At 48.9% G+C, this 27,938-nt stretch overlaps 1 protein-coding gene across 1 annotated transcript in view; it reads left to right on the top strand.

Moving 5' to 3' along the window:
• Window positions 1–6,823: 6,823 nt before the first annotated feature.
• The window catches only part of LOC137414758 (uncharacterized), a 34,989-nt gene continuing 13,874 nt past the window's right edge, over window positions 6,824–27,938 (top strand). Inside the window, exons 1-3 of the mRNA XM_078770079.1 lie at window positions 6,824–6,881; window positions 8,300–8,396; window positions 19,083–19,515. Of these exons, the coding sequence (XP_078626205.1) occupies window positions 19,095–19,515 (421 nt within the window). The 5' untranslated portion in view covers window positions 6,824–6,881; window positions 8,300–8,396; window positions 19,083–19,094. The remainder of the gene's footprint in view (window positions 6,882–8,299; window positions 8,397–19,082; window positions 19,516–27,938) is intronic.

The raw sequence follows: 27,938 nt of genomic DNA, 5'->3' as shown, positions 1-27,938 counted from the left end.
CGACAAGATCGATTCGGCAAGCCAGCTCGTCGGAGCGGCGAGCCAGCTCGTCGAGGTGGCTGCCGGGAGCCTGCCCGCCGCCCAGTCGGCGCCCGCGGTGCAGTTTCCCGCCCACCCGCCCGACGCCCGCGACGCAGCTTCCTTCCCGGAGGCCGCCGGGCTGGCGCGACTGGCAGCGGCGACGCCGCGTCGCCCGGAGTCCCCGCCAGACCCGGCCTGGTGTTATTTCCATGCCAGGTTCGGGCGGCAGGCCCGATCATGTCGACCCCCGTGCACGTTCGTCAAGTCGGGAAACGGTTGGGCCGGTGCTCACTACCAGCCATGAGCACCGGCCATTCCGGAAACCTGCTATTCATCGCGGACCAAGCGTCGGGGCGGCGTTTTCTCTGCGATACCGGCGTTCAGCTCAGCGTCATTCCCGCTTCGGCGGAGGACAGGCGGGCCGCCATTTGCGGCCCCTCCTTAATCGTGGCCAACGGCTCCGCCATCCGCACCTTCGGCCCACGCACCGTCGCCCACCGCTTCGGCAGCCAGCTCTTTCGCTGGGAGTTCGTGACTGCGGACGTCCCCATGGCTTTGCTCGGGGCCGATTTCCTTTGTCCCCATGGGCTGCTGGTCGACGTTAAACGTCGGCGTCTCATCAACGCCGAAACTTTCAGCTCGCTGGCGTGCGCCTTGAGCCGTTCCGCACCCACCGAGCTTTCCTGCGTCCTCCCGTTGGCAGACGACTTCGCGCGTCTCCTCACGGAGTTCCCGGCCCTCACGCGACCGACGTTTTCGGCCGTCACGGTGCGTCACGGCATCGAGCATCACATTCCCACTATGGGCCCGCCGGTGTACGCCTGAGCTTGCCATCTCGACCCAGCCAAACTCGCTGTCGCCAAGGCCGAGTTCGCCGCGCTGGAGCGCCTCGGCATCGTGCGGCACTCCGACAGCGCCTGGGCCTCGCCGCTGCACATCGTCCCGAAGCCGGGGGACGGATGGTGGACATGTGGCGACTACCGCCGCCTCAACGACGCCACTACCCCCGACAGGTACCCCGTCCCGCACATCCAGGATTTTTCCGCCCGGTTGGCGGGGCGGACCATTTTTTCAAAAGTGGACCTGATTCGGGGGTACCACCAGGTGCCCGTCCGCCCGGCCGACATCCCGAAGACGGCCGTTATAACACCTTTCGGCCTCTTCAAATTCCTCCGGCTGCCCTTCGGCCTCAAAATCGCGGCACAGGCGTTCCAGCACCTGATGGACGGCGTGCTGCGCGACTTGCCGTTCCTCTTTACCTACCTGGACGACATCCTCGTCGCCAGCACGTCCAGAGCCGAGCACCTCCTCCACCTCCGGACGCTGTTCGGCCGCCTCAGCGAGCACGGCTTGATCGTCAACCTGGCCAAATGTCACTTTGGTGCAGCGACGATCGACTTTTTGGGCGACCACATCACCCGGAACGGGGCGCCGTACCACTACCGGCCAAAGTCGAGGCCATCGCCGCTTTCCCGCGCCCCCGCTCCATCAAGGCGCTGCAGGAGTTCCTCGGGATGGTGAACTTTTACCACCGCTTTGTGCCCCGAGCTGCACAACTCATGCGGCCCTTGTACACTGCCCTCCGCGGCCAGCCGGCGAAGCGCGACATCGTCTGGTCCACGGACATGGACACTGCTTTCACCGGCGCGAAACGGGCCCTCGCCAACGCCACGCTGCTGGCCCACCCGGTACCCCATGCTCCCACCACCCTCACCACGGACGCCTCCGACTACGCCGTGGGCGCGGTTCATGAGCAATGGGTAAATGGGGCCTGGCAGCCGCTCGCGTTTTTCAGCCAGCAACTCCTGCCCAATGAATTGAAGTACAGCACTTTCGACCGCGAGCTCCTCGGGCTGTACCTGGCCGTCCGCCATTTTCGCCACCTCCTGGAGGGCTGCCCATTCACGGCCTTTGTCGACCACAAGCCATGGATTTTCGCCATGGCCAAGGCCATGGAGCCGTAGTCGGCCCACCAGCAGCGCCACCTCTCTGCCGTGTCGGAATACACCACGGACATCCGGCATGTCGCCGGAAAGGACAACGCCGTTGCCGACTGCGTTTCTCGAGCCGGCGCCAACGCCGTCCACCTCGGCGTCGATTTCGCCCTGATGGCGACGGACCAGGCCACCGACGGCACGGTGCAGGTGCTCCGGGTGGTGGACATGGGCCTCTGCTTGGCTGACGTTCCCTTCGCGGACACGGTCCTGCTTTGTGACGTCTCCCAAGGCTGACCTCGCCTCGTTGTGCTGGTCACCTGGCGGCGTCGCATTTTTGCTTCGCTCCACGGCATCTCACACCCGGGCCGGAAGGTGTCCCAGAGGCTGGTGTCGGCACGTTTCGTCTGGCACGGGTTGCGACGGATGTCCGCGACTGGGCCAACGCCTGCACACCCTGCCAGCGGGCCAAGGTCCACCGTCACACCCAGGCTCCGCTGGCTCCTTTCACCGTGCCCGAGCGACGTTTTCGACCATGTCCACGTGGACCTGGTGGGTCCCCTGCCCCCATCACAGGGGTTCACCCACCTGCTTACCATGGTGGACAGGACCACCAGGTGGCCGGAGGCCGTGCCCCTCGCCTCAACCACCACCGCCGACATGGCCCAGGCGTTCATCGCCACCTGGGTCACGCGTTTCGGTGCACCGGCGGACATCTCGTCGGACCGTGGCCCACAGTTCACGTCCAAACTGTGGGGCGCGGTCGCCCGCACGTTGGGCATTACCCTGCACCGCACCACGGCCTACCACCCCCAGGCCAATGGGTTGTGCGAGCGGTTCAACCGCTCCATGAAGGCCGCACTCATGGCCGGCCTCCATGACGACGGCTGGGCTGACCGGCTGCCGTGGGTCCTTTTGGGCCTCCGCACGGCTCCAAAGGAGGACCTCCAGGCGTCCACCACCGAGCTGGTGTATGGCCAGGCCCTCCGCATCCCGGGCGAGTTTGTGCCCGACGCCACCAGCCCCTGGTCCGCCGTGCGCCAGCGCACGGACTTCCAGGAGGCCGCCCAACATTTTGCCCCGGTGCCCACGTCCCGCCATGGCGACCCCCAATCCTACGTCCCCCCAGCACTCCGCATGGCGGAGTACGTCTTTGTGTGCCACGACACGCACCGGGGGCCGCTCCGGCCACCATACGACGGACCCTTCCGGGTCCTACGACGGGACAACAAGTCCTTCGTCATCAGCATCGGCGGCCGGGCGGACCGGATTTCGGTGGACCGCCTCAAGCCAGCCCACATGGACGTCGGCCAGCCGCCACGGCTGGCTCTCCCACCGCGGCGTGGCCGCCCCCCGTCCACTGCACCCCCCGTCCGGCCACCCCCCCCCCCCTGCGACCAGCCAGGGGTCGATTCGGTCGGGTCATCCGGACCTCCCTCAGGTTGACCTTCCTCGACCAAGTCGATTCTGGGGGGGCGTGTGTAGTGACCCATGGGTCCCCCAAACCTCGAGACCAGCAACATAATCTCCTTGCCCAAGCCGGTGACGTAACCGGCGGACAAACCAGGGCCGAGGTTATAATCCTTTGCACCTGTCGGTCACATGACCACCAAAGCGTGCCTCGCCTGAGAGGCGTGGCTTTGGTTCTGATGTATGCTTTTTGGCTTGGATGATATATATGCGAACCCGATAAACGGGCTTTCAGAGTTCCCGAGTTGATTATACAACAAAACATCTTCTCGGACGAGTTTGTGTCTTGTCCGTCACTTCGTCCGTCTCAAGCAGGAGCGCTGCTCCTTCAATTGCATATTTAGAGAGGATACCTCCAAGGACGCAGAACTTGTTTCCAACTTTGAGTGGCGTGTCATCAACGGAAATGAATGGGACAGTGTTCCCACCTTCCGGTCTCAGCTGAAACACAGCCTTAGTCTTCTTGAGGCTAATCATAAGGCCACAGCGACGACCAGATTGCGCAAAGCAGTTGACAATAAGTTGTAAATCTTTGTATGATCTGTCCCGCTTCCTCAATCCTGCCGAACAGATCAGGCAATCCTCTACAGGTTCAGACTCGGACATTGGACTCTAAACTCCGATTTACATGGGATCGGAAATATTGGCGCCTTCATTGAGAAAGTCGTGTGCTTTGATTAAAACATCGACAGATGCGATGCATTTATGGCGGTAATTGCAATCGCCGAGGGAAAAAGACCCAACCTGTTGTTGGTGTTTGTGGGTTGAAGGGGTTGTTTGCAGAACACTTCACTCCTAATCCCGTTGTGACTGCATAGCGACACATTTTGGATGGTCAGCCAAGTTGAGTATGAGTCATTGGCTGACTTCATTATACGATTGAAGCAGCTTCCTTCTCCATGTCCGTTTGGAGAATTTCTACATCAAGCCCTAAGAGACAGACTTGTGTACGGACGTCACCCGAAAATGCCCAGAACACAAACAAAATTGTTATCAAAGGCAGTTTTATCTTTTGAAGATGCCAAAGGAAAATGTTTGGTGGAAGAATTAGCTGGTAAAGCTAGGAAGGAGCACATGGTCGGCCAAGCAGCAAGAACCGATGACGGAGCAATGAACCGACTTCAGCGGGGGAGGAAGAATACACCAGCCGAGCAAGTGGAGAGAACGCCATTATACGGATTTTCGGGATGTACATGCAGAAGCTGTGGATTGTCGGGACCTACATGCAAAAGCTGTGGATTGTCGGGACATACATGCAGAAGCTGTGGATTGTCGGGACATACATGCAGAAGCTGTGCATTGTCGGGATGTACATGCAGAAGCTGTGGATCACCGGGACATACATGCAGAAGCTGTGGATTGTCGGGACCTACATGCAAAAGCTGTGGATTGTCGGGACATACATGCAGAAGCTGTGGATTGTCGGGACATACATGCAGAAGCTGTGGATTTTCGGGATGTACATGCAGAAGCTGTGGATCACCGGGACATACATGCAGAAGCTGTGGATTGTCGGGACCTACATGCAAAAGCTGTGGATTGTCGGGACATACATGCAGAAGTTGTGGATTGTTGGGACATACATGCAAAAGCTGTGGATTGTCGGGACATGCAGGCAGAAGCTGTGGATTGTCGGGCCATACATGCAAAAGCTGTGGATCGTCAGGACCTACATGCAAAAGCTGTGGATTGTCGGAACATACATGCAGAAGCTGTGGATTGTCGGGACGTACCTGCAGAAGCTTTGGATTGTCGGGACATACATGCAGAAGCTGTGGATTGTCGGGACATACATGCAAAAGCTGTGGATTGTCGGGACATACATGCAGAAGCTGTGGATCGTCAGGACCTACATGCAAAGCTGTGGATTGTCGGGACGTACCTGCAGAAGCTGTAGATTGTCGGGACATACATGCAGAAGCTGTGGATTGTCGGGACATATATGCAGAAGCTGTGGATTGTCGGGACATATATGCAGAAGCTGTGGATTGTCGGGACATACATGCAGAAGCTGTGGATTGTCGGGACGTACCTGCAGAAGCTGTGGATCGTCAGGACCTACATGCAAAGCTGTGGATTGTCGGGACATATATGCAGAAGCTCTGGATCGTCGGGAGATACATGCAGAAGCTGTGAATAATTGGGACATCCGTGCATGTGCTGTGAAGGAAATGATTGCCCTGAGAGGTGTCTACGAAACTTTAACTCATTGTAGATAACAATTGAACTTTGTGCATCATTAATTTTGTTTTTTGCAATTTTGACTTTCATTGGCTGCCATTACCTATGACGTCATAAGCTTTAAACATTTCCTCCACAACTGCTGAATGGATCAAGGCAAAATTTCCTATGTATTATGAACTCCCCATGAGGAAAAATGCTTCTATAATGAATTTATTGTCATGCATTTTTGCCATAAACATACAATGAGAAGTACTTTGGTAGGAATCTTATGATAAAAGAGCAAATATTTATGGTCATGTATGTTTATTTGCGACCAAGACGTCTTCTTCTTCTTCAAGTAAAATTAACACCCAAAACACAGTCCGTGAACTCTTTATATACGTTCAGACTGCTGAGACCCTCAGACTTTTGACGACCCTTTAAGTCCCCCAAGACTCTTAGGACCACCAAGACCCCTGAAGACACAAAATACCATTAAAGACCCAAAAGACCATGAACACCCAAATTACCCCGAAGACCTAAAACACCCAAAACACCCCGAAGACCCAAAAGCCCCTGAAGACCCAAAAACTACGAAGACCCCAAAGACCCCAAAGACCCAAAATACCCTTAAAGGCCCAGAGGATCCAAAAGAACATGAAGACCTAAAACACCATGAAGACCCAAAAGACCCTGAAGACCCAAAATACCCTGAACACCAAAAAGACCCTGAAGACCAAAAATACACCGAAATGGTCAAAGATGCCTATCCCTCTAAAAGGACGTGTGGTGAGGTGCTCGGAGCGCGCTGAATCACGCTGGTACTGGAATAATGGACTGGAATACTCGGTATTTGTGCTTCTCCAGGATACAACAGAGATCATCTGGATTCTGGTCAGGTGTACCAGATACACTGAGCTGACAAAGCTAAAGACTCTGCAAATCGGTTTTGTAATTTATAAAATAATCGGGTTAATCAAAATAAAGTCTCTCGTAATTATTTGCTTCAGCCTGTGATTAGCATAGGTGAGTGGCGTATATAGAGTCTCGTAACTCTGTAAACGCCATATAAACCCCAAAAGGACGACAGAAGAATAATAATTCTTTATCTTCGCTTTTATTTTCGCACTGCAATGTGGTGGTGACACTCAAATTGCAGACGTCACAAACAATCTTCTGACCAAGAGGAAGAAGAAAGCTTGCGAAAACAGGAAATAATCAATAACGACGAAGAACTTCCGGGTTAAATTCTTGCATACCTCGTGCCGTGCTGCTGCTGCAGCTGAGACAAAGGTTCATGGTTCATCTCATCTCATCTCATCTCATCTGTTCGGAGATTCACATTTTATTATTATACCTAAAGGTGGGCGCGATTCGGAAAATTTTAAGTCCGCTTACCGCTTATCCGCTCCGCCAGCCCGTGTAGTCCGATTCGCTTATCCGCTTCAGCGGCCGAAAATCTTAGTCCGCTTACCGCTTATCCGCTTATCCGCTTCGATTCGATTTTTTAAAAGCGATTTTTGACGTTTCTAAAGGGAATTTAATGCTTTTTAAGCCTAAATAGCCATTTCTAACTACTACAAAGACAAACAAAGCTTTTAAGATCAAAAATATACATTTTTATTTAAATAAAATTTATTCAAAATTTATTGAAATAAAGTTTTCCACTCGACTCTACTCTACGCTACAGTTAATTTAAATATAATTTTAATATATGCAAGTTACATTAAAGAAAAATCAATTTGCCCGTCCTTTCTTTGACAAGAGAGTCTACTAGTCAACAGACTAGCAGTCTGTTGACTAGTCCTCGTCTTCCTCCTCCACCTCGTGGGCCTTCTTGAGGATTTGGAGGTTGCCCTTCATGAAGACGAGGGCCTCGAAGTTCGGTGCAGCCAGGGCCGACCTCTTAGGCCTGAGGATGTCCGACCCGTAGCTGAACACGCGCTCGACCGAGGCAGAGCTCGGGAGCGGCGTGTTATGCCTGAGAAACAGAGTTACCCAAGCATCACGGAACTCGAGCGGGAAGAGATTGGGCGAGAGCCGAGTTGTTAGGGTTTCACTTATTATTCACTTAAATAAATATTCACAATTCTAGAGTAACGGCTCAGGCTAACAGCTGATTTGGCGAATCGCGATGCGCTTTAATTTTTCGGTAGTCCGCTTACGCTTATCCGCTTCGGTTTCCGGGGGTTGTTCCGATTCGCTTATCCGCTTCGAAAACGTTAGTCCGCTGCAGCGGATAAGCGGATAAGCGGACTTTCGAAGCGGACCGCCCACCTTTAATAATACCGAGAAATATCTGAAAAACGTTTACTTAAACTTAAAGGTAAAATAATTTTCTGTTCGTTGATGACGGGAAGGAAGATAAGTTAAACGAGTTTTTATTAAATGTATGTTGAGGTATTTGATTGTTCATGAAATGAGGTGTTTTTCACTTGTTTTGTTTTATTCACTGCATTGTTTGATATGACGTCATCACTAAACCATACAACGATGGTTAAACCTCATTCTTCCTTTTAGTTTTAACGACAAACAAGGCAGAAAGTTTTTATAATTAACTTGTATATCCAATGTCACCCCTAAATGAGGAGGCGTTGTAAAGGTTATATATGATTGATGGATGAAGGATCAATGTCGCGTTGGTATGGAAAAAAAATGTCGGTCCCATCTGCAACATCCAAAACTAAACTTGGACTATCTCCTCTAAAAAGTTGTTCAGACCAGAGATTCTCAACCGGTGGGTCGCGACCATCAGTGGGCCGGAACGTGCAACCACGTGGTCCGCGGACATCATACCCACCTGAGAAGGCAGGTGATTCGTTTACCTCACGAGTGTCCTGAAAATTTACCTCACCAAAAAAAGTTGTATTTATGTTATTGTTTTCATTTATGATTGGAATGAATGTTTAAAATGATGCTGTTTAAAATGAAAATATAGAGAGATTGAGTTTAAAGGTGAATTAGGAAATGAGGTTTTTATTTTGTTTTATTTTTTGTATACAAGATCGAGGCTCGTGGAAGAGCCAACATTAATCACACAGAAAGGCAAACCGACACATAAAACACATAACATGGGAAGCTTTAGACAAGTTGGGGAGAGAGGGGGAAGGAAACAAACACAACATTTGAGAGCATGGACATCGAGAGATCTGTGGGAGGAGAGGGTTTTGGGGGGGTTTGCGGGGGAGGCACGGGAAGCGGGGGGTTGGAGAGGTATAAAACATATGGACACTGCAAGGACTTCCAGGAAAGAAGTTGGAATTTCAAACAAAGTGGATCTGGGGTGAATTAGCGGGGGTAGAAAAGATCAAGGTTTTGGATGGGGGAAGTTAAGAGATGGCGGTGAACAGCTGTTTTAAAGACCTGGAGGGAGGAGTGGGATTGAAGGGAGTGTGGGAGTTTGTTCCAGATGCGGGAGAAAAGAGGAATGAAAGAGCGAAGGTGAGCAGAGAGCCTAGATTTCGGCAGTTTAACCATCAAAGGGTTGCTGGCAGATCTTGTGCGACCTGTAGCAATATTTTGGGGACAAAACACAGAGAGAGCTGGGGGAGCAAGGCCGGAGAGGAGTCGGTAGAAGACAGAAAGACCACCTACCTGCCTGCGGTGAGTGAGTGAAAGCCCCTCGGAGATAGCTTCATCGCAGGAGATTCCAATGATTCTGAAAGCTTTGGTTTCAACAGCGTGAAGCCGAGCGAGGTGTGAGGCAGGAGCACGCCCCATAGGGGAGAACAGTATTCCATTGAGCTGCGGATTAAAGCCTTGTAGGTGGTGAGGAGCTCAGGTGTGCAAAGGAAAGACTTCGCACGATGGAGTATGCCCAGTCGGCGACTAGCTTTGGAGGCCAGCTGGGAAATGTGGTTTTCCCAAGAAAGATCATGGCAGATAGTGAGACCCAAAAGCTTGAGCGACAGAACTTCTTGGACAGGATTGTTCAGAAAGTAGATGGGAGTGTCGTCCAGTCGGTCTTTTCGGAGAGACATAGTAAGAGTGTGAGATTTGTCAGGATTGAAAGACATGTTCCACTTTGACCAGTCTGTGATTTTCTCCAGGTCTTCAGAGAGTGAGGAGGCTGCAGACTGCTGATCTGAGGGAAGAGGAATGGAGCGGCAGAGAGTGGAGTCTTCAGCAAAGTGATAGAGAGGATTTTCCAGAGAGTGGAGAGATCATTGATAAAGACCAGAAAAAGCACGGGGCCCAGAACACTGCCTTGGGGAACTCCAGCCTGAACAGGAAGGGGAGATGAGAGAAATCCATTCAGGGCCACATGTTGACTGCGACCAGAGAGGAAGTCCGCAAGCCATGTTTGGAGATTTCCATGGATACCATAGGAGGAGAGTTTAGTGAGCAGAGCTGGGTGCCAGACCGTATCGAAGGCATGTGATATGTCAAGGGAGACAGCTCTGATTTCCTGTTTGGCATTGAGGACCTCCATCCGTTGTTGAGACAGCAGAAGCAGCATGTCCAGAGTAGAATGAGCTGGTCTGAATCCAAATTGATGATCGGAGATCAAGCCATTGGAGAAGAGGAAGGATTTGATATCTGAAGCAATGATGGATTCCATGACTTTGCTGATAATTGGGAGCAGGCTGATTGGTCTGTAGTTGCAAGGATCTGTTCTTGCACCTTTTTTGTGTAAGGCGGTAATGTTTGCTGATTTCTAAGCAGATGGCAGATGACCTTGAGCAAAAAAGAGGGTGAAAAGAACAGAGAGAGGGTGAGATAGTGCGGCAGAGCAGGATTTTAGGACCTGTGGGCTGATGCCGTCTGGTGGGCTGATGCCGTCCCTCATGTCAGCCCATGGGCTGACTGAGGGTTTCCATCCATAACATTCACGGATTTGGTGTTTGCAGTTTCACCATTGACAGTGCCAGCGTAACTCAGCACGCTGCGCGTGCCTCACCGCACATCGTTTCAGAGGGGCAGGCATCTTTGATCATTTCGGTGTCTTTTGGGTCATCATTGTGTTTTGGGTCTTCAGGGCCATTTGGGTCTTCAGGGTCTTTTGGATCCTCTGGGCCTTTAAGGGTATTTTGGGTCTTTCAGGTGTTTTGGGTCTTCAGGGTATTTTGGGTCTTTGGTGTCTTCAGAGGCTTTTGGGTCTTAAGGGTCTTTTGTTTCTTCTGGGTCTTTAAGAGTCTTTGGGGTGTTTTGGTTTATTGGGTTATTTAATGGCCTTTTGGGTCTAAAGGGTCTTTAAGGGTATTTGGGGTCTTCAGGGTGTTTGGGGTCTTAAGGGTCTTTTGGTTCTCATTGGTCTTTTTGGGTCTTTGTGTGTTTTGGGTCTTCTTGGTGTTTTGGGTCTTCTTGGTGTTTTGGGTCTTCTGGGTGTTTTGGGTCTTCTGGGTGTTTTTGGTCTTTGGGGTATTTTGGGTCTTTTTGGTCCTCGGGATGTTTTGGGTCCTTGGGGTGTTTTGGGTCCTCGGGGTGTTTTGGGTCCTCGGGGTGTTTTGGGTCCTTGGGGTGTTTTGGGTCCTCGGGGTGTTTTGGGTCCTCGGGGTGTTTTGGGTCCTCGGGGTGTTTTGGGTCCTCGGGGTGTTTTGGGTCCTCGGGGTGTTTTGGGTCCTCGGGGTGTTTTGGGTCCTCGGGGTGTTTTGGGTCCTCGGGGTGTTTTGGGTCCTCGGGGTGTTTTGGGTCCTCGGGGTGTTTTGGGTCCTCGGGGTGTTTTGGGTTCTCGGGGTATTTTGGGTCTTTGGGGTGTTTTGGGTATTTGAGGTCTTCAGGGTATTTTGGGTCTTCAGGAGTGTTGGTGGTCTGAAGGGTCTTCAGGGTATTTGGGTCTTCAGGAGACTTGGTGGTCTGAAGGGTCTTGGGGAATTAAAGGGTCATCAAAGGTTTGAGGGTCTCAGAAGTCTGAACACAATTAAGAAGGTTAATTAAGGAGGTGGTAATTTTATTTGAAGAAGAAGAAGACGATTTCGTTGCATATAAACTTAACGACATACATGTCGACATACATTACCATATATGTTTGCTCTGTTATGATAAGAAAAGTTTAACTTCCAGCACAGCGGAGACTCGTTGGTGCAGGTGTGTGAGACAATTTCAGTGAGAGGAAAATAAAAACAGGTTTTATATGTTCGTGTGTATTTAACAAGAGGATCAACTCTGACCCTGAACGCAACATGAGTCTGATGTTGTACGTGTAAATTATGCCAACACATCACATTCAAACTAGGATAGCATCCATGTGCTACTCGGGTCTTTGAAGACAGAGATTTGTGGTCACATATCCATGGATTTAAGAGTGGCCGATACAGCTTACACCCTTATTTTTGTCTCATCAGGATAACGTACTGGCAAATCATTTATTTGTGACCATGCTTCACAGCTCAAAGGTGAATGTGGCTTTCTCTAACATATTGCTGCGGATCTCAAACGTCGGCTCTCCCCTTATCAAGGGGGGGTTAATCCCCTTGTCCTTTTATCTTGCCGAAGCGAGTCCTGGAAGTTATAAAGTCCTTCCCGGCGCGGCATTAGGTAGGGTTTATTAGGCCTCGGGGTTCACTACTACCTAATTACTAATGCCGACCGGAAACGAGGGAATAACTCCCACTCGAATCACGGATATGGATGGAAAATGCCGAGCGGATAGGAAGAACCAAGAAGATAGGAAGAGCAAAGCAATTTATTAACAATTTACAGAAAGAAGATGAAACGAAAGAAATGTACAAGATAGAATGAGGAAGAAGAAGCACACAGGGCAGCCTTAAACAGTCTTATCTTATTCCCTGGACAAACGGGCCCATCTCAGACACTCATTACGGGGATTGTAGATGGTAGGGTGGAACAGGTTGATGGTCACCAGTGCATCCAGGCTCCAATCCGGTTCCAGTCCAGGCTCCGGTCCAGCGGACGAAACCCGGCAGGCAGCTCCCCCTGCAGTGTAACGCGAACGGATAATTATATAACGGGTGGAAGGCTGGTGTCCTGGCGGCGTTCGTAATAGTTGCACACTCATGCCAAACACCCCCTCTCCAATGTCCTCCTTTGAACTCCCAATGCCAGCGAGCCCTCTTGGATCAAGCGCAGGTACCCACAAGTCCTCTTTTATGAGCGCCGCTGCATAAATCCTCTTTTAACGAGCGCCTTCCAACAAGTGCTTTGCGAGAGTCCTTCTCAATGCGCATTTCCAACCAGTCCTGTTAAATCAATCTTTCACTCGAGTGCTCCACGAGAGTCCTGTACAACACCAATCGTATGACGCAGTCCTCTTGCAACGCGCGTTTCCAACCAGTCCTCCCAAAGGGCTTTGCGTTCGCGCTTTTATAAGTCAACCAGCGATCGCTCCGCCAGCCCAAAAGCCATGCCTATCACGCGATCTTACTTCAGCCCTGGTTGGCTGGTCATCGCTTACCGGCCCCGCCCTGATGGTGGGTTGACGTGGCCACACCTCCATTCTTGTGCTCCGCCTCCTTTCTCGGGCTTAACCTCGTGGCTTATGGCGGCATTGAGCGAGCGCACGGGCAGCTAAGGCTGCTGGCAAGGCGCGTAACAATTGGGAGGGCCGTGGGGTACAGCCAGGACGCGCTTAATGGCGTCACTTGGAGTGGGAGGCTGTCAAAATGGACGAATGGGGCCTACTCCTTATTTGATTGACACAACGCAGATTCAACTATTGGAAACATGGCCTTATCTATACACATACTAATGAAATAACTGAAGTCCTATGGTGACCTATGTGTTGCTTGTGGCCTTTCTATGGGGTGCTACCTTTAACCTTTAATAATGTCAAATTTACAAGTGTGGGTTCTCAAAACCGCAACACTGCACCCCTCCTTTTGCCAGGCTCGGCCCGAGCAGAAACATCAGGACTATCTTTTACCTCTACATGTGACACTTAGATGTAGTTTCCCTCTGCATTTAACCTACTACCCTGAGTGCGACAGTTTTAACACTCGATATGTCCCCCCTGCTGCATTGCGTCCTACCTAACTGACTCGCCCACAATTAACCGAATTACGGAATGGTTTTCAAACTAAACATTTCAGCCAGTGGGGAGCATTATTTACAAGACGACTATTATTTACACTACAACCCAGGACCTGTCTTTTGTGGGAAAAACCAGAAAGATTTTGAAAAGAGGAAATGCCAATCGCAATGCACTGCACCGACACACCATACACCCATATGCACAATAAATGCACCATAAAAAAAAAAAGCATGACAAGCACCAGCAATGCACAAAATAAACATTTTAAAATAATAAATGATGTCTTCTTGTGTTTCTCTGCTGGGCCGATGTATCTTGGCTTGATCTTCTTGCTTGATGTTAATTTAATAAAAAGGGCACAAACTGCGTCCGCTTTTTTATTTATAGCCAGCAGGGCCAACTCAGGTGGTCCGACTGCTGGGCATTGATGCCACTTCGAAACTGGTCCGCAAGCCAGATACTGCTGGCAGCAATGGTCTGTCCCAGCAGAGGTGCCAGGCCTCAGAACGTGTGGTCCATAGGTTCCAGGCCACAGAACGTGTGGTCCAAAGGTGCCAGGCCACAGAACGTGTGGTCCATATGGTGTATCAGTGCAGGCAGGCAGGCAGCAAGGGTGCAGGCAGCAAGATTGCGGCCGCACCGCTCAGGGCACCTGCACACTCCCCTCGCACAAAAGACCATGGTCCATGAGTGGGGAGGCAGACAAAGCAGAGGTTGGCGGGGGCAAGGGCACAAGGGTACACATCAAAACAAGGCAATGCAACATCAAGGGCGTGGGAGAGCAAGCTGAAAAAGCTCGTCCCTTCTCGTACATCACCCCACCACCCCCCCCCCCCCCCTGTCAGCCTACCCTACCCTTGCCCTTCCCCGTATTTACACAATTTACAAATTCCGTCTCTACTGTCTCGTCCCCCATATCTCCCCTAAACCGAATTTGTTCCCAATCCTTCCCAAGAAGGAAGGGATGGAATCACATACAATGTCTCACCCACGTCGAGATGCGTCTTTCATTCCAAATAGTTCACAAAATGTGGTGTGGAGTCCTATCACCTTGGTGAGTGGATGCGCATGGTGCGAAGAGATTTTCTCCTCACTATTCTTCTAAATGACATTCACTCTCTTTACTCTACCCGGGGTCTTGCCCTGCCAATCCATTGGCCACTTTACACTATGTGGTTCTAAAAACCAATTCCCATTGACCATACTGTGGTGCTCTCCAAATTTGGGATCTCACTCCCCCCATTTTTCCATCTGTGCCCTCGCACAATTTCGGGGCTGGGTCATGTGGCACTCCCAGCAGGTCTACTTCCCTGCGCACCTCCGCCACTGAACGTCGCCACCTGAGCTTTCCTAGCTCCTCACACCCTAACCTACCTGGGGAAGGCCCTCCCTGGTGCTTACCCCCTCGATGCCCTCTCTGGCATTGGGCTACCCGGGTCCTCTCCTGGGATCCTCGGGCCCCGCTGAACTCTACACAACACTACCTGGCTCCCAGAGCCTAGCTGCGGCCTCACCTGGCCGACAGACTACCAGTGGCGGAGTGCTCAATAACCACACACACTAATAGGCTCACACGCCCAGCCATTCCACTTCACTTACGCACCCCACGAAGCAATACTTTGCTACTCCTCGCACCACAGATGTCAATATCCAACCAAAATTTACCTACTCCCTCTACCTAACTTTAAACTGCCCTCCCCGGGTATTCGTGAAGGGGTCCATCCTTCCCCCATCCACTCCTTTGCACCATGCACTCCAGTCCACTCATCCCACAATACTCACTCCACACCATTTATTCCACACACCTGTTTCCATACACCCCAAATCTCCACTTGCATCCGATGCAAGTCATTCACTTAACACCATTACACTCATCCACAATACCCTCACAATACATCACTTCTCCAAACCATTGCCTCATTCGCTCAGATTTTCCCACGCTCCAATTCCTCATTTCAACATGCTCACCAGCAAGACTCATTCAATTCCTCATTTAATAAACTACACCAGAAACACACTGCATCATTTAATCTAACTATTTCCCCTAATACTGGTGCTTTCCCTGTCATCCCTTATACTAAGCATTCCCTCGCCATTATCATCCAACTACTCTACTCGACGTCCCCACGATCTGTACAATGTCACTACTTAACTCTCAGGTCTCCTATCGTCACTTCTAGGTCCCTAACGATTATCCTAACCCGCCCTCGGCGAGCTTTCACTGCCAAACCCCATAAACTATAGCTCCTTTGCCACAAAAAGGGATTTTAGGGATGGTAGAGCTACCATCCCTCAACATCACTATCGCCATTACTACTACTACTAGTTCATTTAACTTGAGCCTCTCAGTGCGGGAATGCATTTTCACTGCTCGGCTTAGAAAAACCGAGCAATGCGTGCGGATGGTCAATCTCCTGTTGGTTGGGTCCGTCCGGCATTTTCGGTTCTGGGGAGGAGGCATACTCGGGCCGAGGTTCCATGGTCCATCCCGGCGCAGAGCGCTTCGGTCTCTGGCCCGATGACCCAACCTCCCCCGGTCGGAACACCACGCCCGCCAGGGGGTGAGGTCCGACCTGGCCTTTCTCCCCCGGAATCATGCTGCTCGCCGCTACGACACGGCACTGACCATACAGGGCATAGCCCGGCCTGAATCGTGCACAGCGCTCCTTGCAAGAGCGCCGTGGCCACGATCCCCGCCAGCCCCCTCAGCACACAAAGAACACCATGCCCCGAGAGCTCGCGTGGGCTGTACGTCGGCCTAAGCGCTGCCCCGGTCAGCATCGATGCTCGAGTCGCATTCTCACATTCACACCTCGCGACCCTTCCTATATTCACACATCCCGGCGCTCCAGCGCCTCCCATACATCCCACACATTTCGTTACTGCACTCTCTCTCCGTGCACTCTCTTCCGTTCCATGCTCAGGTGCACACCAATCATGCGCACTCATTCCTTCCACACACTCCATTACGCACTCCTCTCGTGCACCTTATTGCGCACTCCGCTCCGGTACATACTCTGTACCACTCGTGGGTGTCTGTGTACCACTCTGTACCACTCGTGTTACATCCACCCACTCAGCGCACAGCTACCCACGGGTGTGCAATCCCCTGTCACACACCCGATCACACGCTCTAATGTGTATCCCCGCACACTCTCCACAACCAACTCAGGTGTGCATCCTCACACACTCTCTCCATCCATCTCACACTATGTATCACACTCACTCTCACACATACACTCTGTTGTACACTCTTCCTCACTTTCATACTCTGTTGTGCATTCTTCCTCACTTTCACACTCTGTAACACTCTCGCACTTCGGCGCCGTCCACACACGCGCGCCATTCCCATTCACACAGCGCACCACAGACCTTCCACAAGCACCCGGGTGACGCCGGGATCCCAAGTGCATGAAAAATCTTTTCGCGCCAAACCTTTTCGCGCCATATACAGCCCGGCTTTCCTTCGGGATCCTCTTCTCCACACGCACCTGCAAATCTTTATTGGGATTAGGCAGCACGACATCATGATGTGAACACAGACTTTGTACAATTTCCATCCTTTCCTCCCGCGATTGCTCTTCTCAGTCCGCCGTCTTCTTAATCCCAATTTCAACTATTCCTTTTATTTCCTTATTAAGCTCGACGACCCCTGGGGCATGTAACATCAAATTTTCCAATTCAGCGGTCGTCGGCTTTTCTATTCCCCGTGTCGCGATTTCTATCCCGGTCCACGTGACTTCGCTTTGCTCCAACTCGCTTTCCCCGCGCTTCTCAAGTTGCGCGACCCCGTCGCATACCATTGTGCCTTTCCCGCTCAACCTGCGGTCAATGTTCTCCCCAAATTTTTGTATGCGGTCACCAATTCTGTTTCCAAACCCTTCAATTAGATTTCCCATATCATCCATCTTTTCCTCCCAATTTGCTCCTGCATTTTTTCCACCCCCAATTGTATGGCTGCCTGCAGCTGTGCAATGAGGTCCTGCAGATCCATCCCTCCCACTTGCGCAGCGGGCACGGCCCTCGTCGCCATGTGCGAGGCGCCGCCATTTTCTTTACCAGCTGCCGCACCGTTTTCTGCTTCCATTTCTTCCCGGGGGTCCTGGGTTATTTCTAGCTCCCCCTCATCTACCCCCACCGGCATCTGATCGCCTTGGCTATCCATGGCACGATCCAAAATTTAAATTAATAAAATTTCGGCCGCTCGTAATTTTGACCAAATTTGTTAAGATATAAAAAAAATTTGGTTCGGGTCCCAAATCCCACTACCCGACACCAATTGTTATGGCCAATATGCACAATTGATGTCTAAAATTTGGTCTAAAAAAAGTTAGTCCCAGGTTCCAAATCCCATCTCCTGACTACCAATTGTTGCGGATCTCAAACATCGGCTCTCCCCTTATCAAGGGGGGGGCTAATCCCCTTGCCCTTTTATCTTGCCGAAGCGAGTCCTGGAAGTTATAACGTCCTTCTCGGCATGGTGTTAGGTAGGGTTTGTTAGGCCTAGGGGTTCACTACGACCTAATTACTAACGCTGACCGGAAACGAGGGAATAACTCCCGCTCGAATCACGGATATGGATGGAAAATGCCGAGCAGATAGCAATCCGCGATCCGAGTTGTTAACAAATGACTAAACCCGATTCTAAGTGGTTGCTATCGTGCCACGCTTAACCAATTGGAGAAAAGACTGATGCGATCGGATGGAGAGGAAACCAAGAAGATAGGAAGAACAAAGCAATTTGTTCAATGCGCATTTCCAACCAGTCCTGTTAAATCAATCTTTCACTCGAGTGCTTCGCGAGAGTCCTGTACAACGCCAATCATATGACGCAGTTCTCTTGCAATGCGCGTTTACAACCAGTCCTCCCAAAGGGCTTTGCGTTCGCGCTTTTATAAGTCAACCAGCAATCGCTCCGCCAGCCCAAAAGCCACGCCTATCAGGCGATCTTACTTCAGCCCTGAATGGCTGGTCATCGCTTACCGGCCCCGGCCTGATGGTGGGTTGACGTGGCCACACCTCCATTCTTGTGCTCCGCCTCCTTTCTCGGGCTTTACCTCATGGCTTATGGCGGTGTTGCGCGAGCTCACGGGCAGCGAAGGCTGCTGGCAAGGCGCGTAACAATTGGGAGGGCCTTGGGGGTAAAGCCAAGAGGGCGCGCTTAATGGCGTCGCTTGGAGAGGGAGGCTGTCAAAATGGACGAATGGGGCCTACTCCTTATTTGAATGACACAACGCAGATTCAACTATTGGAAACATGGCCTTATCTATACACATACTCATGAAATAACTGAAGTCCTATGGTGACCTATGTGTTGCTTGTGGCCTATCTATGGGGTGCCACCTTTAACCATTAATAATGTCATATTTACAAGTGTGGGTCCTCCAAACCGCAACAATATACTGTCAGTCTAAATGTCGTGATCAAGCTGGATACGTTTACCATTTAGCTGGATATGTGATCATATTGGATAAGATAATAACTCCCTAATCATTCCAAACTGAGTAAAGAAAATAACATGTATAACTTTTCTGTGATTAACATAAGCATTGTATCCCTGGCAGGTCATCGGTGAAATGGAGAGCTTCTTGGAATGGCTCAAGTCCCGAGGCCTGAGAGCAGAAACAGCCCAAGCAGTGATCAATAAGCTTGGAATTGAGAATCAGAAGGTTATTCGAGCTTGTACTGAGTCGGATGCATTGCGGACCGAGCTCCTCTCTCTCTCCAAAGAGAAATTACAATTTGCAATGTATGCTGACTTCTGTAAATTTATGAATTCTTTTTCGAAGCCGCAAGATGTCCAGATTGCAGGTTCTTCTCTTTTGGGAAGTATTTTCTTCAACTTGGAGAATGCTATTCAGGAACTTTCCAGTTTCTGTGAAAAGATTTTCGGATCCCAAAATGTGCACCGGGCCAACGTTTCTGGTTTCTCTGGAATCGGGTTCAGTAATGTCTGCAGCCTCCGCTCTCAGGATGATGGATCAAGACCCATGTCTGGTATGTGACTTTTTTAATGCGACATTGCATGTGAACAAATATCGAGATCTTCTACCATTGTTTTTTTTTTTTACTTGTATAATCTCTTTTGTTGCAGTTTTGTGTTGTGTAATATTAATGGGTTTTTTATGTAGGGTACAAGGCACATGTCTGTACATGTACATGCCAAGGGCATGGAAAAAGTTTCGGGAACTGAGTGGCGTGCTGATGAGAAGGGGAGTGTCATTGAAGCTGAAGGGAAAGGTGTATGCTGCATGTGTGAGAAGTGTTATGATTTATGGGAGCAAGACATGGGTAATGAACGTAGAGCAGCAATGAAGGCTGTTAAGGGTGGAAATGCGAATGGTTCGGTGGATGTGTGGAGTATCGTTGAGAGAGAGGAAGACAAATGATGAATTGCGAAAGATGATGGGAATAGAGCCTGTAATTGATGCTGTGAAGAGGAACAGGTTGAGATGGTTTGGTCATGTGTTGAGGAAGGATGAAAGTGACTGGTTGAGAAGAGTGATGGAAATGAATGTAGAAGGAAGTAGAGGACTGGGAAGACCAAGAAAGGCTTGGCTAAAGATGGTGGAAGAAGAAGCGCAAGGGGGTTAACAAGGAGAGATGCAGAAAATATGGCAAAATGGAGAAGATTGTCATGGGGACCGCAAGGCTAAGCCCTGCTCTAGCAGGGAAAATGGCCTTAAAATGCACGTTGTTGTTGTTGTTGTTGTTGGTACAAGGTAATTTTTAGCTCACCTGGAACATATTTACGGGGAGCTTAAAGGATGGATGTAAACGTCGTCAGTCCGTCCGTAAACATTTCTTCTCCAAAACTGCCGATGGGATTGTGATCTAACTTGGCTGAAATTACATATTGTGTGTTCGAACTCAAGTTTGTTCACAGCATTTAATAAAATCGAGCTTTGAGGGGGTAGCAAAAAATGTAATTAGAGGCATATTTTAAACATTTTGTGTGTTTCCTTGTACAGTATATGCAATCAGCATTGGGGACACATGAAATCTGTAACCTTTTTCATTGACTTCTGGTCCATGCCCCAGGATTTATCATCATGGGTCAGCATGGAAAGGAAACCCTCAAAATTTGATATTGGGTGTTCCCTGGTGGAACGTATTGCCATCTTTCAACTTTGCTTTGGGTGTGAAGCGTGGGGATTTGCGATGGCGTGCGTTCTTTGCTCTTGTAGTTTTAGTACCTCTCTTTAGCCATGGATGAGCTTAACATTATTATTGTTGTTGTATAGCCCTGGATAGTTCTCTTGAACAGGCCCGCTGCACGGAGACAGCCGATCAATCTCCCAGAAGTGACCCAGGTATCCCCCACATCCAATATGATGTACCCCCGCCTTCTCTTATCCTTGTTTAAACAGTGAAATTAATCGTATAATTCTTTATATCTTGGAAATATTTGGTTGAACAATGTGTACGTAAAACTGGTGAAACTGGATATGGATTACAACAAACTCCAACCCACTGGTAGATAAAACAAAATTTGGAAATTGTTTTTTTACAACAGCAATTTCGTCTTTCTTCTAAAGAAAAAAATTATTTAATTCTGAAATGTTTATTTGAACCTAAACCAAGGTTTCAGTTGTGTTTAACTAAATTTCAGTAACTGCAGTTTGGACATTGACCATCTATGTGCAGTATTGGGTAAAACCTGTTATCTTCCCTTATCCAACATCTCTTATCTTCCCTTATCCAACATCTCTTATCTTCTCTTATCCACCATCTCTTATCTTTTTTTATCTTCTCTTATCCACAATCTCTTATCTTCTCTTGTCCACCATCTCTTTTCTTCTCTCGTCCACCATCTGTTATCTCCTCTTATCCACCACCTGTTATCCTATCTTCTCCACCATCGCTTATCTTCTCTTATCCACCATCTCATCCTGTCTTCTCCACCATCGCTATCTTCTCTAATCCACCATGTCCTATCTTCTCTTATCCACCTTCTCTTATCTTACTATAATTCACCAAATGTCCGTCTGTCTGTCCGCTCGAAGGTACCGCAAAAACGGCTCAACCAACAAAAACAGAACATGCATTTTAAGGCCATTTTCCCTGTTAGAGTGGGGGTTAGCCTTGCGGTCCCCATGACAATCTTCTCCATTTTGCCCTATTTTCTGCATCTCTCCTTGTTAACCCCCTTGCCCGCATTTTTTTCTTCCACCATCTTTAGCCAAGTCTTTCTCGGTCTTCCCCATCCTCTACTTCCTTTTACATTCATTTCCATCACTCTTCTCAACCAGTCACTTTCATCCTTCCTCAACACATGACCAAACCAACTCAACCTGTTCCTCTTCACAGCATCAATCACAGGCTCTATTCCCATCATCTTTCGCAATTCATCATTTGTCTTCCTCTCTCTCAACGATACTCGGCACATCCACTGAACTATTCACATTTCCACCCTTTCCAGCCTTCGTTGCTGCTCCACGTTCATTACCCATGTCTCGCTCCAATAAATCATAACACTTCTCACTCATGCAGCATACACCTTTCCCTTCAGCTTCAACGACACTCCCCTCCTCATTAGCACCCCACTCAATTTCCGAAACTTCTCCCATGCACATCTCACTCGAGCAACCGTTGCCGAGTCTGATCCACCTTCTAAATTCAGCGCGTCTCCGTGGTAGCAAAATGTTTTCACACCTTCCAGCTTCACGCCGTCTCCAAGATCCAACTCAACATTTCCTCCATCTGCAGCTCCCTCTGTGCACACCTTACATTTGAATGTAGCTGGCACATTGGTTAATGAACCTCTCAGACCACTACATTTTTGATGAACCCACTCAGCGCACATTGTACATTGAATGGAGTTCACTCCGACACACTTCCTGCACACAGCACATGGCCACTTCCCAGTTCTTTCCACCTCACCACATGCTTTACCACTTGCCATCACCTTCGTCTTTTCGATATTCATCTTCAGACCTTTTGTCTCCATACATTCCTTCCACTTGTTCATCTTTTCCTTCAGTCCATCCATACTTTCTGCAATCAACACCAGATCATCTGCATACAACAACTCCCATGGTAAACCCTCCTTTACGTTCTGAGCCAGCACCTCCATCACAGCTACAAATAGTAGTGGACTTAGTACCGACCCCTGATGCACTCCCACCCTCATCTCAAACTCACCTCTGTTCCGGTCCTTCGTCCTTACAGCTGTGCGCGCTCTTTTGTACATTGCCATCACGACTCTGATCAACCATTCCTCCACTCCTAACTTCCTCAATGCCCATGTCAATACTTCGCGTGGAACCCTATCGAATGCTTTCTCCAGATCAACAAACCCAAGAAACAACTTCTTCCTCTTCTCCATGTACTTCTCCTGCAACTGCCTCACAATAAAGAGGGCGTCTGTCGTTCCTCTTCCTGGCATAAATCCAAACTGCATTTCGTTGATCTTCACCTTCTTCTTTATCCTCCTCTCCAACACCCTTTCCAATACCTTCATTCCATGCTCCAATAAATTTGTCGCTCTGTACGAGCCACACTCCAGAGGGTCACCTTTCCCCTTGTATAGAGGGACGAGGGTACGCAGTTCCCAATCCACTGGAATGCGGCCTTCTTTCACGTCCAGATTACAGATCTCTGTCATTCTCTCCACACCCCTACTTCCTGCTGCCTTCAACATATCTCCCACAACTCACATCGGCCCTCCCGCTTTTCTACTATTCATTGCTTTTATCACTTCCTCAACTTCCTTCTCAGTTATCTTCTCTGTCGGTCCTAAAACTGGGTTACTCTCTGTGTTGCCATCCCATTCATTCCCTGTATTCAACAGCATTTCCATACATCTTTTCCATCTTCCTTTAATTCCATGTGGGTCCACAACGATTTGTCCCACTTCATCCTTCAAACAACTCACCCCCATCACATCACACCTCTCTTTCGCTATCTGCTTTGCAATCCTGAATACCGCTCTCTGACCCTCTTCCGGATCCAAGCGTTCTCCGAACATTTTCCTACATGCCTCCTGTGACTTTGCTACCTCTTGGAAGACTTTGCAGCCTTCTTGGCTGCCTTATAACTTTCATGCTCTGCTTTTTCTGCTCCCGTACCCTACGCCTTCTGCCACTCCTGGAACTTCTTCCTCTTCTCATCAATCCTCTTTCCAACTTCATCATCCCACCACCATGTATCCGAGTGCCTCGCTGGTCCTTTTGTCCATCCACACACCTCACCAACGGCTCCCAACAGACTATCCTTCACTGACATCCAACCACTTTCAAGCTCAACCACATAATCCTCTACCATACTCAGCCTCTCTTTTAATGCCTCCGTTACAGTCACCTCTTTAAACCTCCACACCTTCATTCTCGATTGGTACTTCACCCGCCGAGCTCTCCTCGCACCTTTCACCCTTATGTCGCAGACAACCAAGTGGTGCTGTGAAACAGCCTCCTCCCCCGGGATCACCTTTGTGTCCCGGAGGTGCCCCCTATCTCGCCTACGCACCATCACGTAGTCAACGGTTGTCGTCGACCCACCTGACGTGTATATAACAAGCTTATTATCCTCTTTCTGGAACTGAGTATTACAAATCAACAAATCAGCTCCATCAGCAAACTCCAAAATCCTTTCACCTTCTCCATTTCTCACACCATATCCGTAACCCCCATGAACTCCCTCAAAACCGTCCATACTCCTTCCCACATGTCCATTTAGGTCTCCTCCTACCACAACAACTTCCTCATCTTTCACATTTTCCATCAGCTTATCTATCGCACACCAGAACTTGTCCTTCTCTTCATTGCTCCGAACAACCTGCGGAGCATATCCTGAGATGACGATCACCAAGAGCTTTCCAATCCTCATTTTCACCATCATCAACCTATCACACACTCGATTCACACTCACCACACTGTCTACAAACACCTCAGAAAACAGGACACCAACACCATTCACGCCCTCCGGGCACCTTTGCCACACAAACTTGTATTTCTGTCCCTGCCTACCCTTCACCATTCTCACACCACTTCCCTTCCATCTCGTCTCTTGCACACAACATAAGTACACTCTTCTTACCAATACTTCCACCACTTCTCCTGATCTCCCTGTCATTGTCCCTACATTCCATGTCCCAAACCTCAGAAACCGATCTCCACTTCGGGCTGTACCCTGCCCATATGTAGTTGTAATTGTCATGGTTCTCTTTTTGAGGCAATGTTTTTTATGGCCGGATGCCCTTTCTGATGCCAACCCTCTTCGTCGCCTCTTACGATATGCAGGGATACGCAGGTACCTATTCTAAACCAGGGTATACACCGGGAAAAAAAAACGGCTCAACCAATCACAACAAAATTTTGGGTGGGTATTCATTCAATCCTCGGACCCACAGGAGTAAAATAGGCTATAATAAATGAATTATTATTATATTGTTTTTCTAATTTTTCAAATTTTCAAATTTTCCAGTTTTTCCAAATATGATGGAATAATATTTACCGATATGAACAGTGATGTGGCTTTTGTTGAAATTCTACAAATACTGTTTATTCTACGTACCAGGAGAGAATAGATCGACTCCTGACGAACTCTTCCGAAATAAACGTGCAGCTCCGAAGTAACATGGCAGCGCATGGAAAGCGACTGAGAAACAGGTGTAGCGGCCGCTTCCGTGTTACAGATTCAGTGCGCACTCTTCACACATAAACATGCAACTGAGAAAGACGTGTAGCGGCCGCTTCCATTTTGCACAATTCAATCTTTTTTCAAAATTGGTGCCATGTTCTGTTTAGATTTTGATGATTTGTGGGAGATATGATTTAACGGATGTTTAAATGAATCGTTTAAAATTAAAAAAAAAAAGCCTTCAATTTCTGATATTTTGCCTTTTCATTTGGGCCTCCCAATTGAAGCCCCGCCCATAGGGCGGGTACCGGTGCTAGTCTTCTCTAATCGACCATCTCTTATCTTCTCTTATCCACCATCTCTTATCTTTTCTTATCTTCTCGTATCCACCGTGTCTTATCTTCTCTTGTCCACCATCTCTTTTCTTCTCTTATCCACCATCTCTTATCTTAGCTTCTCCACCATATCTGAAATTATCTCATCCACCATCTCCAAATAGTGTCCATTTGTTTGATACCGTTTCCTACTCCCCTCTGCCTTCGACAGAAGAACCTACCACCTACTCCTGTTCCTGTTCTCTACTGTTGTTGTGCTTCCATCTTGTCTCCCACTCCCTTTATGATATGTTTTATGTGTTTTCTGTTTATCTCTTTGTGTTTTTTGTGTTGCTCTTACAGGAGCCTCAAATTTGTATCTCAAAAAAAAAACCTCAATGTCGTCTTGTGTGCAGGTGATGGTGATCTGGAAGAGGGAATTAATTTCCAAACGGACATTCCTCAAAACATTTTGAACTCATCTTTTCCGATTAAAGAGTCAAATGATGCATCCACACAATAATCCAGCAGTACTTCCCTGTCTAACGCCCACCAACTAATGCCGGCAGATGAGACGCCAGTTTAACGAACATCCAAGGGATGGCACACACATTGATGAATTAACCTCTTTAATTCCACCACCCTAAAACATCTTTCCTCCCCCAATCCTCGAATCACCTTTCCATTTTCACATTCCTACATATGGGTTTTTCACGTTTTAAATTTTCCTCTGGGTGTCCCAAACTAATCAAGAACGTCATTTGTTGTGCCAGGCGGGCAGATATACAGAAGCAAGGTTCGACTACATAGTTTAAATATGGGATCGATGGGGGCAGGCAGAGGAGGTAGAGAGGTTGAGGTGCTGGAGATGGAGAGAAGGAGTTTGGAAGTGTTGTGTGAGCAGGAGACCAGATGGAAAGGGGACAGGGCCAGGAGGTTCACAGGAGGATACATGCTGTTGCACGCGGGTGGGGATTAAATGAGTAATGGCGTCGGAATAATAGTTTCGGAAGAGATCAGCAAGCAGGTGGTCAGAGTGGAAAGATGGGAGGGACAAATAGTTATGGCATGGGTGGTGGTATAGAGGCAAAGTGTGTGTGTTATGTCGGTATGTGGGCCACAAATGGGAATGTCTATGACGGAGAAGCAGGAATTCAGGGATGCTCTGTATTGAGGGATGCTGTGCATTTAGGGGGGAGTTTAACACGCATGGCAGAGTAACGGAGCCGGGTGAAGAGGAATGTATTGGTAAATTTAGATGCGGGAAAAGTAACAGAGAGGGTCAAGAGCTGGTGGTGATGATGGCAAGGAATGGGATTGCCAGAGCTGGTTCATTCTTTCAAAAGTGGGAAAAGCACAAGATTATCTGTAGAAGTGGACAGCACAGATCAGAACAGCACTGGATTTGGTGGTGGTAAGGATGCAACAATTGTGGAGGGTTAAGGATTGCAAGGCCATTGTGTAATGGCAGACAGAAATATTTTAATGGGATTGAAAGGGAAGGTTCTGATGTGGTGTGTAACACCGGCCTACCTTTTGGGTCTCGAGACGGTGGCACTGACCAAGAGACAACACAGAGGCTGCAGGTTTGCATGAACAACTGAGTCAAAAGGATTGTGGGAGAGAAGAGGGTGGATAGTAAGGAGAATGGATGAACTGAGGGAGGAGATTGGCGTGCAGATGAGCTTGACGGCAACATTGGTGAAATGTCAGCTGAAATTTGTTTGACATTTGGTGCAGATGGGGGAAGAAAGAATGGCAACGAAAGCGGATAGGTTGAGGAAATATGGTCGGAGGAAGAGAGGTACACCATGCTTGAGGTGGGAGGGTTGTGTGAAGAAAGCTATCAGTGAAGTGGGGATGGTTGGAGGATAGAGAGAGTTGGCTGGAGACAGGGGAGTGGAGGAATATCATGGTCAAGGCATGGCAGGAGCTTGGTACTATTGGACCTCACCCCATATGAAGAGAAAAGGAAGAAAACACCAACAACTCTCCACATTTTGAGAACATGTACAAAAGTACAAGTACCTTTTTATGTTACAATATGCAGCTATTATGGTCTTGGTTTGTCCATCCGTGTGTCTGCTGCAATAACTTGTGAATCGTTGAAGGGATTTTTTTTTTTTAACCAAACTTGGGACAGGGATGTAATATAATAACAAAATAATACAGTTCCAAAATAATTCGTAATATATAGTAACAAAATAATTATTTATACTGCAAGAGAGCCGTTGGTCTGTTTGTCTGTCTGTCTGTGTGTCTGCGTGTGTCGCCATTTTTCTCAGAAATGGCTGATTGGATCTTTGTCAAACTTTCAGAGGTTCATCAGTGAGTGCCTGGGAGTGTTTTAGGCAAAAAAGTTCGTTTTTGAGGATTTAAAAAAAATCGCTCTATCGTGCCTAAGCCTTTTTGCTCAATGACAGTTATAATTATATACAAGTACACATTCCCATAAATAAATACAAAATAATTCGCAAACATTTGAACACAAATAAATCAAACAATTCCAGAAGTGTACGAAGTTGG

The sequence above is a fragment of the Myxine glutinosa genome, chromosome 1 (assembly GCF_964187855.1).
Source record: "Myxine glutinosa chromosome 1, kmMyxGlut1.1, whole genome shotgun sequence".
In the NCBI taxonomy this organism is placed as follows: domain Eukaryota; kingdom Metazoa; phylum Chordata; class Myxini; order Myxiniformes; family Myxinidae; genus Myxine; species Myxine glutinosa.
This window is presented reverse-complemented; position numbering and strand designations above follow the sequence as displayed.